A 14495-nucleotide genomic window follows, 5' to 3' on the forward strand; every position below is an offset into this window, starting at 1 on the left:
TGCGATGTGGATCCCGAGTCCGCAAAGCTCGAGCTCCGCATTCTCACAAAAGGCGGTACTCGTTGTGAGCAGTACATCGAGCCCGAACCACTCGTTTTCTCTATTTCTCTGTGTTTCACTCCCTCAGACCGATTTCGTGACGAGCGTAACCGGTCGTATCGCCAAGAAGAGCTACGTCATTCCTCACAATCGTCCCACGTTCGAAGCCATGCGCGCCGATAAGTCCAAATCGCACTTCATCGAAGTCATGTCTCCCTTCGAGCGTCCCTGCTACGATTTCTCCATCCAAGTCGAAAAGGCCGCCGAAGCCTTCGCCGTACCTCCGTTTCCCCGTTTCCACGCTAGATGGAGCCGTCCGTGGACTTCAACCGCATCGACTGCTCGCTGATGCACGACCTCTGCGAGGAGCTGCACGTGCAGGGCGTCCCCGCGGTGATGTTCTTCCCCGCGGAGAACGTGGCGTACAACCAGACGTACCCCGAGTACCCGACGGTGAACGGGATCGTGGACTTCCTCAACGGCGTGCTGGGCACGCACCGCTCTCCGGACGGCGGGCTGGACGAGCTCTATGGGCGGGACGCGGCGCTGGACGCGCTGGCGGAGCGGTTCGCGACGGTGAGAGAGAGAGAGAGAGAGCGGTGATGCGTAGGCGACGGAGGCGGAGCGACGAGAAATGATGAAGCAGGTGAAGCGGGAGCGGAAGCAGCACTTGAACAGCGCGCTGTACTACACGGTGATGAAGGATGTAGCGAGAGAGAGAGGGAGTGAGAAGTAGATTCTGGCCAACGGCATCGATGTCGTGTTCGATCGAGTCAATGAGACGCTTCTCCAGGCGCGCGAGGTGGGCGTGCTGGACCCCAAACACGCGCCGCTCATCGCTCGCCTCAACGTCTACCGCGCGTTCGAGCCCATCGAGCCCTCGCGATCCGTGCTCCCTGCTTCTCGCCTCTTCCCATAGATCATCCTGACGCCGCAGAACGTGGACCGCGTGCTGAACGGGCAGCGGAACGTGATGGTTCTCTTCTACGATCCGCGCTGCCCCGTCTGCAGAGACTTCGCGCAGGTCTACCGCGACGCCTTCGAGAAGCATCCCTTCACCGTTTATTTCGCCTCTCTTAACGCGGCTCATTTTGAAGCGCTCCGAGTAGGGTTCGGTTCGAATTCGCGAGAAGATTCGGTTCAATGTCACCGATCATCCCGTGTTGAAGTACTTCGCCGAGGGAGAGCCGCTCGAGAACGCGCTGGAGATCCCGGAGAGAACGCCCGATGGCATCGTGGAGTGGCTCCGAGCGCAGCTGGTCGAGCAGACGCGGAGAAAGAAGGAGATGGAGATGAAGATGGCCATGGAGGGGTCGGCGGCGGAGAAGGTCGAGAAGGAGGAGCAGGAGCAGGAACAGGAGTTGTAATTTGGAACGGGGATTGTTGGAGGGTGGGTTGTTTGTTGCACACAGCTTTTCAAATTGACATGAGCTGATCTGCCATTTTTTGAGAAGTGATGAGTGTGAAAAACGTTTCGAACGTGGGAGAAGTCGAACCTGTAGTTTCCGTGCTCTCCCAGGCATTTGTGGATGATCCGAGTTTAGTTTTCGTTGGATCCATGATTCATAGTCGTAACGCGCCTGCTTAGAAAAGATAGTCAAGCTCCCTATGCTGTGCGATGCCTCTTTGAGCACATGGTACCCTCCTGTATAACCAATGACACAAACGTGCAGATCAACAATGAAGAAAACGCTACCATTATCTGGTGAGGCAAAAAGTGCAGGCTAACATGAAGGTGGAAAAACTGCGATGCTCCTCTGGGATATACGTTCATTCTCAAGTCTCTAATGAATCTGCCGACATGGGCAGACATGATCGGTTCCTACTACGAAGTATGGACCGTAGGGGCTACAAACAGTATTTCACATAGGCAATCAACTATCTCCGCAATATCTTCGGGAAAGAGCCCAAAGTGAGTCATCCTCAAAGCGTACTCATGTAGTTCCCCCATCTGTATGTATTTGCAATTGCTGTGGATCCCCTGATGAAGCACCAAGGTCTCGGCTCCAAAATGATGGCCTTGGTAACCGAATACGCAGACACGTAAAGTGAACAAAACTATTTTTGAAGGTAGATACAATTACCCGGTTTACCTTGAAAACTCAAAAGAGGAGAACTTAAGGTTTTACGAGAAGCACGGGTTCGTCGCCCTCGAGAGACTGCAACCCTTCGGAGACACTTCCTGCTTGTGGCGAATGCTCCGACCCATGAAGAATCCCAAGCGACCTGCTGGTGAGAGACTTTCCGACTCCGATGTTTGTTGCTGAACAAACAGAAAACTAACTACTTGTGACTAACATAGTATGTCTTTTCAGAATGAGATAGAACCGAGGCAAGTCTTCCATATGAACTATCCTCTGTGTAGATTAAGTAGTCACAACTAGATAAAATCATCAAGTCGATCAACGCTCGTTGTCCATGATTCGATCCATCAGAACTGCGTAAATTTGATGTGTGTCCGATCTTAAAGTCATCGGAAGTGTGTATCAACTGCGGAAAGATGGATTTGAGTTCGGTTAAGACTTCCTGTGAATCAGTGGAGACAAACAAATTATAGTTAAAAATATAATTCTCTGTAACAACCTTGTTGATCATATCAATCACACGATACATAGTAGAGGGGGAAAAGAACACATTATCTTCATTATCGGAGGCAAGCGAACCTCCAGTTCGAATTTGAACACCAATACTCGGGTATTTGTGCAAATTTCGAACAAACTCTTTTGAATAAGAAGCAAGATTGCTCTTAGGCACAAAGAAGGTATACGTAAGTAGTTTACGAACATCAATGTCTGTTGGAAGAGACTCAAAAAGACCTAGTGATACTAGACGCTGTCGGTTTTCGGATTTCAACAGTATTTTTTGTATATCATCTTCTGTAAATAACACTCTTTGGCATATATCTTTCCTTATGTAAAGCGAATCCACACGAGATAAAAGGGGGCATCTCATTGATTCAATGAACCCCCCGGCCTTTAATGGATGAATTTTATCATCCATAAGATCAAAATAAGACATCCAATTAACTACGATTAAAGGTTCACCAAACACCAACTCTTGAGTCTCATTCCTGTCACCAAAGCTAATAAGGCCGCTGTACGCAGGCCTTGAAACACATTAGCAAACCCACCCCACTGATTCTGGTCAAAATAGATAATACCGGAGGCTTGGGATCCCTGCTGTAATAGACTGAGCACTTTATCTGTGCGATTCACAACGAACGACTGGGCAATACTATTACTATTCTTTCCGAAAAGCGCGTCATCCTACCTCAAACGATACACATAATCCTACAGCGTTCACTAAAGTGATCAAAAGTATATAAAGTACAAAATAAACACAAGTTGTAATCATTTTTTGGGAAGTTAAGTATTTTTAGTTGTCTCAAATAGTGTGTTTTGAAAACTGGAACAGGTCCCATATAGTCTAATAGGTTAGGATAGCAGGCTCTCACCCTGCCGATCCGGGTTCGATTCCCGGTGTGGGAACTCTTTTTAACTCGTATTTTTTCTTGATCTGATATTTCCATTTGAATGGAAACCAAAGATCGTATTTTATCAGTTTTGACGCGACAAAGACAGCGATATGAAGAGCAAATGAAAACTCTGTATGAGGTACATGTGTATCTTGTTTTGTAATTACTAGTTTACAAATCTGTATCAAAACAGTACAGGTGTCAATCCGCTAACGGGCCAAGTAAGAATATTGTGATTTGGGAGATGTGTAGAGAATTGTCGCTTTACAAAGTATTTCAGATCAGGAAATTAAGGTAGTAAGGAAATCTGCGTCAAACGCGTTTGTATATCCTCTCACTTGGTTCGAACAGCAAGTTTTGGAATGTATTGATCCAAATTCGGGCGTGGTGAACACTGTGGAGGGTGCAAATCGTTTGATGCAGTTGATGAAGTCTACAAATACGGTGTGTATTCTGATTGTTTCATCATCGATAGATTGGGGAGCGTTATTTGCTCATAGAGTGTATCCGAAATATATCCAATCGCTCTGCACTTGATTACTGCTATTTGAAAGGTCTTCAACCCACTCTGATAAGGTATATGGAAGACAATCATGATATTGTAACCAACTATGACTATATTATGAATTTGCTACACTTGTTATGTACGATTGAACTGCCTAATTCAAACCGTACACCCCTGAACTCGTCACAACTCACCTATTTTCTTCATTGCGGCGATCCCGATATCGAAACGGAAGCCCACAATGTTCTAGAGCATTGGTCCCGTTAGTTTTTACCATCCTTCCATTGAATCCTTGATGATCCATTCACTCATTTACTAATTCACGCACCCATCCACTCATTCACTAACTCACCCACTCATTTGATAATCTATCCCATAGCCATTTCTCTCGTGTTTGTAACAAACACTTGAAACACTTCACTTAAACACCCTTAACGGATGGGCCTCCGTATTAAACACTTGTTTCGTAAGATCCACAATCTTCTCGTCCTTGAACAACAAATACACGTATTTCAGCGTCTCTGCGAAGAAGAAGCTCTCCGCACGATCCTCCTGCGACGCTTTATCGTTCACATTCCGCAAGTGGGTGTATCCATAGTTCGTGCGGCAGTACGTATCGATTCCCTTCCACATCTCCCAGCCCCACTCGCGATAGATCGGGTCGCCCGTGATCTGGTTCAGGTAGTACATCGTCTCCAGCGCCTCGGGCCGCAGAATGTAGTACGTCGCGCGCGAGTTCACCGTGGGCTTGTCCCCGTTGAAGAACATTCCCTCCGCCGAGATGCCCGTCTGCGTGCTCCGGTACATCAGGTAGCAGCTGTACGCCAGAGCCTTCGCGTTCTCCAGATCGCGCTCCGAAGTCGCGGGACTCACGTTGTGCAGCACGCCCAGCGCCAGCATGCCGCCCACGAAGCAGGTCAGATGGCCCATCTCCGCCTTGAACGAGCCGCTCGCGCTCTGCTCGCCGCAGTAGAGAAGCCCGCTGGGGCTGCGCCGGAGGAGCCGCTTGGTGAATCCGTCGACGGCCTCGTTGTACATCTTCTGGAGCGTCTAGGCGTGATGGAGAGAGAGGAGCAGCGGACTTTGTCCTTTTTGCCGCTCTGGATCCACATCTTGAGGAGGTATTCGTAGTAGGAGTCGCTGCTCGCGCCCATGCTGAAGGTCTGGCCGTCGTGTTTGCCCGTGTTGGGGTTCAGGAAGAGCGACAGCATGCCGTCCGCCGTCGGCGTGTTCTTCAGCGTCTCGTACATCTTGTCGATCACCTTCTTGTATTTCTTCTCCTTCGACGCACGCGCCAGGTATCTCCGTTTCACCGTTTCCACGTTCCTTACAAGTACTCCAGCGACATCGAGCCCAGCTCGGCGAGAATCACTTTCCCGCGGGTCCACGACGGCACCTGCGCCTCGCCCGTCTTCAGATTGATCGAGGACTACGCGTCATCGCTCTCCCTCTCCACGTAGTACTTTGGGATAGCCAGAGGGCGTGTTGAACGCGGGGAGCAAGCGGTCCGCGATGTCCCTCGCCTTCTTCAGGAACATCTTGTTCTCCGTGAGGTCGTACGCCGCCAGCAGGCCGCCCACCACGCGGATGTTCGTTTCGAACACCGACACGCTCACGTACCGGTCGAACTCCACGTTCTTCTCCACCCACTCCGTCGCGTCGCTCAGCTCTTTCTCCAGCCCCAGCAGCTTCAGCGTGTCCAGCGCGTCCAGAATCGTCATCCCGAACCCGCCCCAGTTGTTTCCGCGGCCTCCCGACCGCGGATGCACCTCGTCGGCGCCCCACGCGAACTTCCGGTACCTGCGTCTCACCCTCCCCGCGGGACCCTACCCCGCCCACGCGAAGCAGAACGCATCCCGGACGTACTTCGCGCGGTACTCGCTCAGATAGTGATACTCGTCGTGCAGGGCGTCGGGCACCGCGAACTGGAACTTCCCGTTCTTGATCTCCGCTCCGTCCTTCTCCAGCAGCAGCGAAACGAATCGCTCCAGATCTCCGCTCAGCACCGGCAGCGGCGTGGGCGGCGACAGCGCGCAGTACTCGTCCTTTTCCGCGGGAGGCGGGCGCAGAAGAACGTCGTCGCCGCCTCGCAGCAAGCCGGGGACTTTCTTCTTCGGTCGGAACGGCTCGCGGTCCAGATAGCGCTGCAGAAGCTCGGAAGGCGGCGTCTGCAGGTCATAGAAATCGAGGGATCCCACGATGGGGCACTGAGCGACCTCCTCGAGCTGGGCCTGGGCCTCACGCTCCTCGCTGTCGTGGAGATCGGCTTCGGCGACGGTGTCCTGGGCTTGAGCGGGGCTCTCCGTGGGCGCTGCGTGGCTTCGAAGCGCCTCCTCGCTGGGCGCGGCGTCCATCGCTTTGGGTCCCTGCTGTCCGGCCCGTTCTGCTGAGGCCTCCGCTCTCTGCTCCTTCTCCAACCCCGTCGCTTCCATCGAGCTCTCTGCGCCTTTGGATGCCCTCGCGCCCGCTGCGCCCGCTGCGCCCGCTGCGCCCTCCGATTCCATCGAATTCTCCTCGGCCACGGCGGGTCGGGCGGGCTTCGACGTCTCCACGGCGCCCTGCGCCACCGCGATGAACCACGGCATGGGCTGCGGCGTGGTGCTGGCGGGCCGCGGCGCGGGCTCGGCGTGGAGCAGGTAGGTTCCTTCGCAGAGCAGCGCGATGGTCCGCACGTCGTCGGCGTGGTTCGTCATCAGCGACGCTACTTGGTCCTCCGAGAACGGATAGCTCGACAGCAGCAGCTGGAACATCCGGCCCTGCACGCCGTACCGACGGGACGGGCTCGCGCCCACGTACAGGGTGCGCACACCCGCGGGGAAACGGACGATTCGGCTGGTGTGGCCGAGCGCGCCGTTCACGAAAAGCTCGATCGTGGAGGAGTAGGCGCCGTTGCCTTGCGACTGGGAACGCAGGAAGAGGAACGTCACGTGGTTCCAGTTGTTCTTGCTATGCGTGAATTGGGGAAACAGCAGAAACCGAAGGCGATGAGAAGTGAGCTTGAGAACGGTGGTGAGTTGGTTGGGAGAGCGCCAGATCAAGTTAAATCGCCTGTGGGTTGAGAAGGAAGACGGGGAGTACATTTCTTCAGGGTCCAAAATCAAAGCAAAACCATTACAGCTCTCGGCGGTAGAACATGTTAGGTCACGATTTCCAAGAACGTAGTAACCGGACTTCGAAACTTTTTCAGGTAGATAGATCCAAAAAGACATCTAGACATGGTTACTGAGCAGGGGCAATACTGTCCAGTTCGGCGTATCCTTGAATGAAGAAACGCTGTAATAATTGTATCCATTCAACTCAAGACCGCTATTATCCCTGTTGCTCACTTCAACTGAGAACACTTACGGAACGTTCACAATTTTCTTTATAGCCGGCTTGGGAACACGTCTACTCGATGTAGAACCGAAAAAGCTAGGTCTAGTTTGTCTAGATATCAAGATCACGCACAACTGCCTACTTCATGGAATACTTATCAGCATTGCTAGCCAAACGATATGCATAGCGAATAGCCAAAGTTACACAAAAAAGCATGAGACAGGCAGAAATCAACAAGGCATAGCGAAAAACGCGAACGCGGCTCCACGGCTCTCTCTTTCGCGTGGCTATAGTATAACCCTTACTGAGTCTTATAGATGCCATCCATCAATATATGAGAAAAAGGAAATGACATTGGACTAATTCGGGTTCCTTCTGAAAATCTCTCCGAGCTCGAATAGCTCAGCTGGTTAGAGCGTCGTGCTAATAACGCGAAGGTCTTGGGTTCGATCCCCAGTTTGAGCACTTTTTTGCTTCTTTTTTGTTTGTGTTTTGAATATTTAGGCATACATCTCATTCATTTCTTTATTTGTTTGTTTCCCTCCTATTCATTTGCCCATAGCATGCCTTTCCTTCAACAAACACATCAGAAACCAGTATCATTCAAATCAACATCCAATAAACCCGCAAGTTCGTCTTCCTTCTCCTCTCCCTTCTCTCGTCCTTTGCTTGCACCACCCACACTCACACCAGCACTAGCACTAGCACCCACACCTCTCTCGTTTGTCTCTGCATACTCCGCAGCGGTTGTCGTTCCCATATTCTGCATCAACCGCTTCGACAGCTTCGACTGCCGATTATCCACATATTTCGTGCGTCCTCGCAGGTCCAGCGAGTACAGCGACAAATGATCCAGCGACGCTCCGCACACGAGACATTTATTCATCTGGAAATGATTCATGAGCTCAACCCAGATCGGATGCGACCGCAACGTGTTCGGATTGCCGATGATCACAATTCCGTACTTGGCTCGCGTGATGGCGACATTCAACCGTCGCATATCGTTCAGGAATCCCAGCACGCCATCCGAATTCGACCGAACGCACGAGAAGATAATATAGTCGTTTTCGCGTCCCTGGAACTCGTCCACGCTCGCGATTTCCACCTTTTTCACCTCCTCCGCCTTCTCCATATGCCGCGACAGCACCTGCCGCAGCAGCGTTCGCTGGCTGTCGTACGGCGTGATCACGCCGATGCGGTCTCCGGGGATGCCGCAGTTGATAAACCGCTCGACGACCTTCTCGACGCAGGTGGCTTCCATGCGGTTCAGGAAGGATCGGCCGGAGGATCCGGGATCTTCCGAGCCCTGCACGCACCAGAACATCATGGGCATGTCCGAGCGGGGCCAGGGGAAGGCGAGGTTGCGCGTGCGCTCGGAGGAATGCACGGCGTTCTTGAGCGCGCCGTTGTAGAACATGTTCGACGGGAAGATCGACAGCGCGGGGTGCATTCGGTACTGGATGTTCAGGCAGTACGGCTTGATTCCTAGCGACAGCAGGCGCTCGAACAGCGAGATGTCGAACTCCGCGCGCTTGGCTTCCTGGTCCTGGATCACCGGGCCCAGCTGCTTGTGATCGCCCACCAGAATCAGCCGGTCGCAGCCGTTCACGATCGGGATCAGACACTCCGGCTCGCGCGCCTGCGTCGACTCGTCGACCAGCACCGCGGGGAAGCTCAGCCCGGCGAGGCGCGCGTCCAGAGCGGCGCTGCAGGTGCAGCAGACGACCTCGGCGTGGGAGAGAATGGTGTGCTCGGCGATGGTGAGGTAGGACTTGTAGAGCGCGGCCTCCTTCTCGCTGAGCTGCCCGTTCTCCTGCAGCTTCGCGTTGAGTTTGTAGAGCTCGCTGGTCGGCCCGCCCACGTACACGGCGAGGTTGTGCAGACAGACGTTCTCGACCTCGCTGCGGACGCTCTCGCGGGAGCGGGCGACGAGGCGGACCACGCAGAGGCCGAGGCGGTGGAGCCGAAGCGTGAGGTTGTCGACGGCGATGTTGGACGGCGCGCAGACGAGCACGCGCTGCTTGTACGATTTCACGATGTGGTAGATGATGGTGGCGGAGACCACTACAAAGGAGCGAAGCCAAAAGCGCGGGACCTGTCTTGCCGGTGCCAGGCGGGCCCTGGATGAGCGTTAAGTGCTTGTTGAGCGCGTTCTTGACCGCGTCGAGCTGGAATCCGTTGAGCTGCTTGAAGTTGGGCAGCGAGTAGCTCTTGATGTACACCGGCGGATACTCCTTGTCCGGCACGTTGTACCCTAAAATCGACTGGTAGATGAAGTCCGTCATGCGCTCCGGGTTGAAATACGAGCTCACCGCCTTCAGCATCCGCGTGAACGGCGTCGCGTTCCAGCAGAACGTCACCGAAAAACCCGTCTGGCGGCCGGTCGGCGGCTCTTCCTGCGATTTCATGAGGACTTTGATGCGGTTGTTGTCGATATGGATGACTTTCCCCGCGTAATTGCCTTCGCACACCGTGTCTCCCACCTTCGTCTCGTAGTGGATCACGATCTCCTGCCCCACGTTCATGCGGTAGCGACTGTCGAGTTGGTCGTGGACGAACGTGGCGATCGTGCTCTGGCCGATGCCCGTGTCCCAGGTGATCGAGACATCCGTGATGCGCTTGAGGTTGTTCGCCACCTCGTCCGCCTCCATATCCAAGCGGATTAGCGGAGAGAAGATGCGGCTGTACTCCTCCGCGTTCTCAAAACGACTGGGCACCTTTTCGATGGTTTTTATGAGTTTTTTGGGGTTTGAGATGATATCGTATATGGTGGCTTGCGGGTTTATCTTCCATAAACTCTCGAGCGTTTGGATTTCTTTCTGGGAAACCGGAATTGTGAATTGACCTTCCGGGGGACCGTTACTTAGAATCGAGTCAACAAAATGACGGTTCTGAATAATGTGAGTCCACGAATCTGCGTCCCAACCAATTTCCTTTAGACGTGACCGATCCAAACAGTTGTCTCTGCAAATGATCGTATAATCTCCGTTCACGCTCTGGATAATTCCCAGACTAAACACATTTGTGTGCTGAGCGTTATTCAAGCAGCTCAGAGGAGTGTCTTTTGTCATAGGAATGAGTCCATCTGGATGGAGAATAATTGATCTGTGATCATTGTAAATCAAATGCTGAATAATATGGCTCCTTGATTTACATTGACTATTGCAAAACCATCTTTTGCACACGGCGCATTGCGCTACTGCAGTGACATCATCGTTACGGCAATAGCAGCATGCCCAAGGAGGAATGGTAGCATCGCCTTCTTCTTCGTCTCCCTCTTCGCCTTGTTCCTCAATATGCTTTCTTCTTCTCAGTTTTACATCCCTTTCTTGTTCATCCTCTTCATTGGAGGATGGCTCGCTTTCGTAGTTAAAAGCACTCTCATCTTCCTGCTCGTCGCTGCTGTTATATACTCCATCAAAATATGGCTTGGACATGCGCTAGCTACCAAAAACAAGGAATTTATGCTAGAAAAAAGACAAAACAATCCTTTTTACTATTATTTTTAGTATGGATTACCATCAGAGTTGGTCCTGTGAAATCGCTACAGAGGATTTTTCCTATCATTGGTGCCAACTCTCTGTTGATTACATGAGTGGTTGTTTTTTTGTTGATTCATCAATGCTTTGCCCAATCCAGGAGGCTACGATCTTGGTAGCGAATAATGGCAAGGGGTATCTGTGTTGGGATGCATTTAAGTGTTAGAAACCTTTGTAGCATGCAAGATGCGAAAAAGGAGATCATATGTTTCTTGCAATTTGATTCAAGCGAAAAGTTGCAGGAGATGTTGAAGGCGCAAGAAAAATACGGTGATTTATTTAAGCATGAATATAGAAACGAGGATCCAATAACCACGCCCTCTGATTTCGAGAATAACTTGCGTAATGTTCAATATCATTTTAAGAGCCCAATTCCAACATGCTATTCTAATTTTATGATTTACCGCACATATCGTGTAGGATCTGTCCAATATTGGTTTGATTCTAGTACCTTTATCTCGTTGCGGAGGTTCCGGACTGTCATGGCGATGGATTCCGTCTACTGAAAATCGAACTCTGCGAACCTGGAACTCTGAGCGAGCCCCTCTCCGATATCATCTTCGATGACGAGCGAACCTACTCTAAGAACGAGATTCAGATTCTCCTCCGCACGCTGCACGATGGAAACAAATCGTAGCAAATGTTTGTTGTGCATGTCATTCAGCATGGGTGGTCTCACGCTTGTGACCTCCGCCAAAGCCATTCTGGGCTTTATTCGTTTTGTTCGTTGTTATTATCTGGTGGTTGTCACCGAAACCAAGCCCGAAGGCATCATCATGGGTCACGTGATCTACTCCATCACCGTACGAAACAACCATCGAATTCCAAATAGAACTCCGAAGTCATTCCGCTCAAGATCGAGCCCTCCTCCAAAAACAAGCTCAAATCCCTCCTCTCTCTCAAGAGCGAGGAAGACGTTTCCTTTCCGCGGGGATTTCAGGAATAGGACCTCGAAGATCACTGCCTGGGCCTCTTCAACATGGTCGATCTCACCAAGGGATTTTTCTTCAGCTACAACTATCCGCTGCCCTGCTCCGTCCAGCAAAACATTCTCCAGTGCGTCCATTCTCCCGCTTCTCCCGCTTCTCCAGTTTCTACCAACCCTGCAGATTCGAATGCTGGTTCCTCGGTTTCCCCAGTTTCCACGAACCATACCAACCCGACTCCAGTCTTCCCAAACCAAACCAATCCGATCCCTGGCTCCCCAGTTTCCCCGGTTTCCCCGGTTTCCCCGGTTTCGCAGCCTCTGTTCGATTGGAGGTCGCTCTGGGACTCGATGTTCGTTTGGAACGCGCACTGGACCCGGGAGGCCCGCGCGCTGCTGGCGTGTCCGTGGCTGGTGGCGCTGATCCACGGCGTGGTGCTGCAGCAGCGCTGTATTCAGAGCGACCGGCAGTTCCAGCTGACGCTGATCGCTCGGCGAAGCCGGTAGGGCTGGGCAGTGCCTGGGAGGTAGGTAGAATGTACGCGGGTCCGCGGTATCTGAAGCGAGGCATCAACGATGAGGGCTATGTGGCGAACGAGGTGGAGGTGGAGACGGTGATCGAAGACGAGTTCGGACACATCGCGGCGCACACGCAAGTGCGAGGGTCCATTCCGGGGTATTGGAAGCAGGACGTGAGCGTGGCGGTGCCGCGGCCGCCCATCCAGATCGTGCGGAACGACCCGCTGTACCGCACCTTCACGACGCACATGTCCCTTCTGCTGCAGCGCTATTCCGCGCCCATCCAAGTCCTCGATCTCGTCAAAACCAAGGAGAAACACCCCAGAGAGTCCCTCGTCGCCAACCTTCTCCGCGAGAGCTGCGCCTTCTTGAACCAGCGAACGCCGCCGGGCATGAAGATCTCCTATTGGCACGTCGATTTCGCGGATATCGCCAAGCATTCCAGCGTCGAGAACCCTCTTCTCCACGACATTCTCTCGCGCTATGCTCGCTCCTCCATGGAGTTTCCACGTTTCCACTTTCGTGACGGACAGATCGACCGGGTTCTTCGCTTCGTACATCTCCCAATCGGCGCGACGACATGCACAGAACGATGAAACGCCCGGTCCCTTGTCGGATTCCATGCGGTCGGCGCTGCTGCAGTGCGGCCATTTGGAGCAGCGCGGCGTTCTGCGGAGCAACTGCATCGACTGTCTGGATCGCACGAACGTGGCGCAGTTCTTCCTGTCGTACACCGCGGTTTATCACATGCTTTTCACGCTGGGGATCGTGGAATCGCCGGCGACGCCGGACACTTCGCCGCTGCAGCAGATTTTAGTGGAGATGTACAAGGACCTCGGCGATGTGATTAGTTTGCAATACGGCGGCAGCAACGCCCACGACAAGATCGACGTGACGCGCGGGAACAAGAAGAAAAAGGACTTCCTCACGACGATTCTACGGCATTACAACAACGCCTTCACCGACAAAGTGAAGCAGGAAAGCATCAACATCTTCCTCGGCGTCGTGGACCCCCTCAAACACGGCCAGATCATCTCCATCACCAACGCCAAGCCCAACTACGACTACTACCTCCACAACCGCGGCTACCTCCAGAACGAAACCGTCTCCATCCGCACCAGCGCCACCTGGTGGCAGGCTCCGGTCGTTTCTTTCGAGCAGTCCGTCGTTTCTGACCTCCCGACCTTCCTGCAGGCCTGCCCCGCGCTGGACTGCCGCTTCTGCGGGAAGGAGCCGGCCGTCCCCAGCGCGCTGTGCTGCGCTTTCTGCGGCTCGCTGCTGCGACGACGCCTCCCAGCGCTCCATCGCGGGAGTTTCTACGCCGCCTCGCACGAGACCGGACTCGTCTACGAGCAGTTGGTTCCGTCCGAGAAAGAGTGGAAACGGGGGAAACCGCTGAGCCGTAGAAGGTCGCTGTGCGAGCTGGATCGCTTGCTTGCGGTTCCGTGCCTCGTTCCGCACTACCTCAACACCGTATCTCGCTGGTTTCTCATTGGCTCATTGGGAATAGTGTTCCGCGGAGGACTGCACCCCCAACACGCCCGTGAAACTCCGCTTCTGGGAGAACTGGAACGCGCGCACGCAGTCGACGGTTCAGTACGTGGGCGTTTCCGACTGGAACGAATCCACGCGCAAAGCGCTGCCGCGCGAAGACGAAGACGACGACGATGACCCGGACGACCCTCCGAGCGTCCTCGACAACCCCGCGGTGCGACACTCGCATCGGTCGCCGAGCAACGGTACGGACCGTCCCGCGGGGATGGAGGAGGACCGCGAGGCGGGAAACGGGTCGCTTCTGCTGGAGAAAGAACGGACCTCCGAGGCGAACGCGCAGCGAGACGAGATGGAGGAGGCGGAAAAGGCGTGGAGCGGGAAGTTCGCGAGCGAGCGAGGCGTGTCGCAGCGCGATCTGCTGCGCTATCAGGCGTACTCGGCATTTCCCAGTCGGCTGGAGAAGTCTGCGTTCGAGAGAGAGGAGAATTATGAGTGTGGGGATGGTGGAAACGTGGAACCTGATGGATAGGCGCGGATAAAGAGATCTACTCGGAGTATGTGATGCGAGGCCGGCTGGACGAGCTGATCGACCCGGTGAACTGCTTCAATCAGCAGCAGGAAATGGCGGGGAGCTACCACGTGAAGGTGGGAAATGCCGAGTATGACGGAGACACGTCGGCGTGC

The 14495-nt window shown here is 53.5% G+C and overlaps 7 protein-coding genes; 4 read left to right on the top strand and 3 right to left on the bottom strand.

Annotated features, from left to right (window-relative positions):
- Positions 1-676: 676 nt before the first annotated feature.
- On the top strand, positions 677-1431 carry GSBLH_T00003978001 (uncharacterized protein; the record flags this gene model as incomplete). XM_013042805.1 has 4 exons in its annotated part: positions 677-745; positions 776-928; positions 959-1144; positions 1173-1431. 4 exons carry the CDS (start codon positions 677-679, stop codon positions 1404-1406), a joined length of 642 nt encoding a protein of 213 aa, XP_012898259.1. The 3' UTR covers positions 1407-1431.
- A 592-nt stretch (positions 1432-2023) lies between these two features.
- On the top strand, positions 2024-2306 carry GSBLH_T00006744001 (uncharacterized protein; the record flags this gene model as incomplete). Its single annotated transcript, XM_013042806.1, has 2 exons — positions 2024-2082; positions 2114-2306. The coding sequence occupies 2 exons, from the start codon at positions 2024-2026 to the stop codon at positions 2304-2306; spliced, it is 252 nt and encodes an 83-aa protein (XP_012898260.1).
- A 16-nt stretch (positions 2307-2322) lies between these two features.
- GSBLH_T00003979001 (uncharacterized protein) lies at positions 2323-3393 on the bottom strand (the record flags this gene model as incomplete). The annotated part of the gene is made up of 3 exons (XM_013042807.1): positions 2323-3065; positions 3095-3305; positions 3334-3393. The coding sequence occupies 3 exons, from the start codon at positions 3391-3393 to the stop codon at positions 2323-2325; spliced, it is 1014 nt and encodes a 337-aa protein (XP_012898261.1).
- Positions 3394-4436: 1043 nt separating this feature from the next.
- Positions 4437-6451, bottom strand: GSBLH_T00003980001 (uncharacterized protein; the record flags this gene model as incomplete). Its single annotated transcript, XM_013042808.1, has 6 exons — positions 4437-5069; positions 5102-5321; positions 5351-5448; positions 5483-5819; positions 5850-6187; positions 6218-6451. 6 exons carry the CDS (start codon positions 6449-6451, stop codon positions 4437-4439), a joined length of 1860 nt encoding a protein of 619 aa, XP_012898262.1.
- A 1469-nt stretch (positions 6452-7920) lies between these two features.
- GSBLH_T00003981001 (uncharacterized protein) lies at positions 7921-10771 on the bottom strand (the record flags this gene model as incomplete). Its single annotated transcript, XM_013042809.1, has 2 exons — positions 7921-9398; positions 9430-10771. The coding sequence occupies 2 exons, from the start codon at positions 10769-10771 to the stop codon at positions 7921-7923; spliced, it is 2820 nt and encodes a 939-aa protein (XP_012898263.1).
- A 184-nt stretch (positions 10772-10955) lies between these two features.
- Positions 10956-11819, top strand: GSBLH_T00006745001 (uncharacterized protein; the record flags this gene model as incomplete). Its single annotated transcript, XM_013042810.1, has 5 exons — positions 10956-11008; positions 11040-11289; positions 11322-11506; positions 11538-11676; positions 11706-11819. The coding sequence occupies 5 exons, from the start codon at positions 10956-10958 to the stop codon at positions 11817-11819; spliced, it is 741 nt and encodes a 246-aa protein (XP_012898264.1).
- Positions 11820-11852: 33 nt separating this feature from the next.
- GSBLH_T00003982001 (uncharacterized protein) lies at positions 11853-13988 on the top strand (the record flags this gene model as incomplete). The annotated part of the gene is made up of 3 exons (XM_013042811.1): positions 11853-12301; positions 12334-12859; positions 12906-13988. 3 exons carry the CDS (start codon positions 11853-11855, stop codon positions 13986-13988), a joined length of 2058 nt encoding a protein of 685 aa, XP_012898265.1.
- Between the last annotated feature and the right edge of the window lie 507 nt (positions 13989-14495).

Source organism: Blastocystis hominis (assembly GCF_000151665.1).
Source record: "Blastocystis hominis, Singapore isolate B (sub-type 7) whole genome shotgun sequence assembly, scaffold_5".
Classification (NCBI taxonomy): Eukaryota; class Bigyra; order Opalinata; family Blastocystidae; genus Blastocystis; species Blastocystis hominis.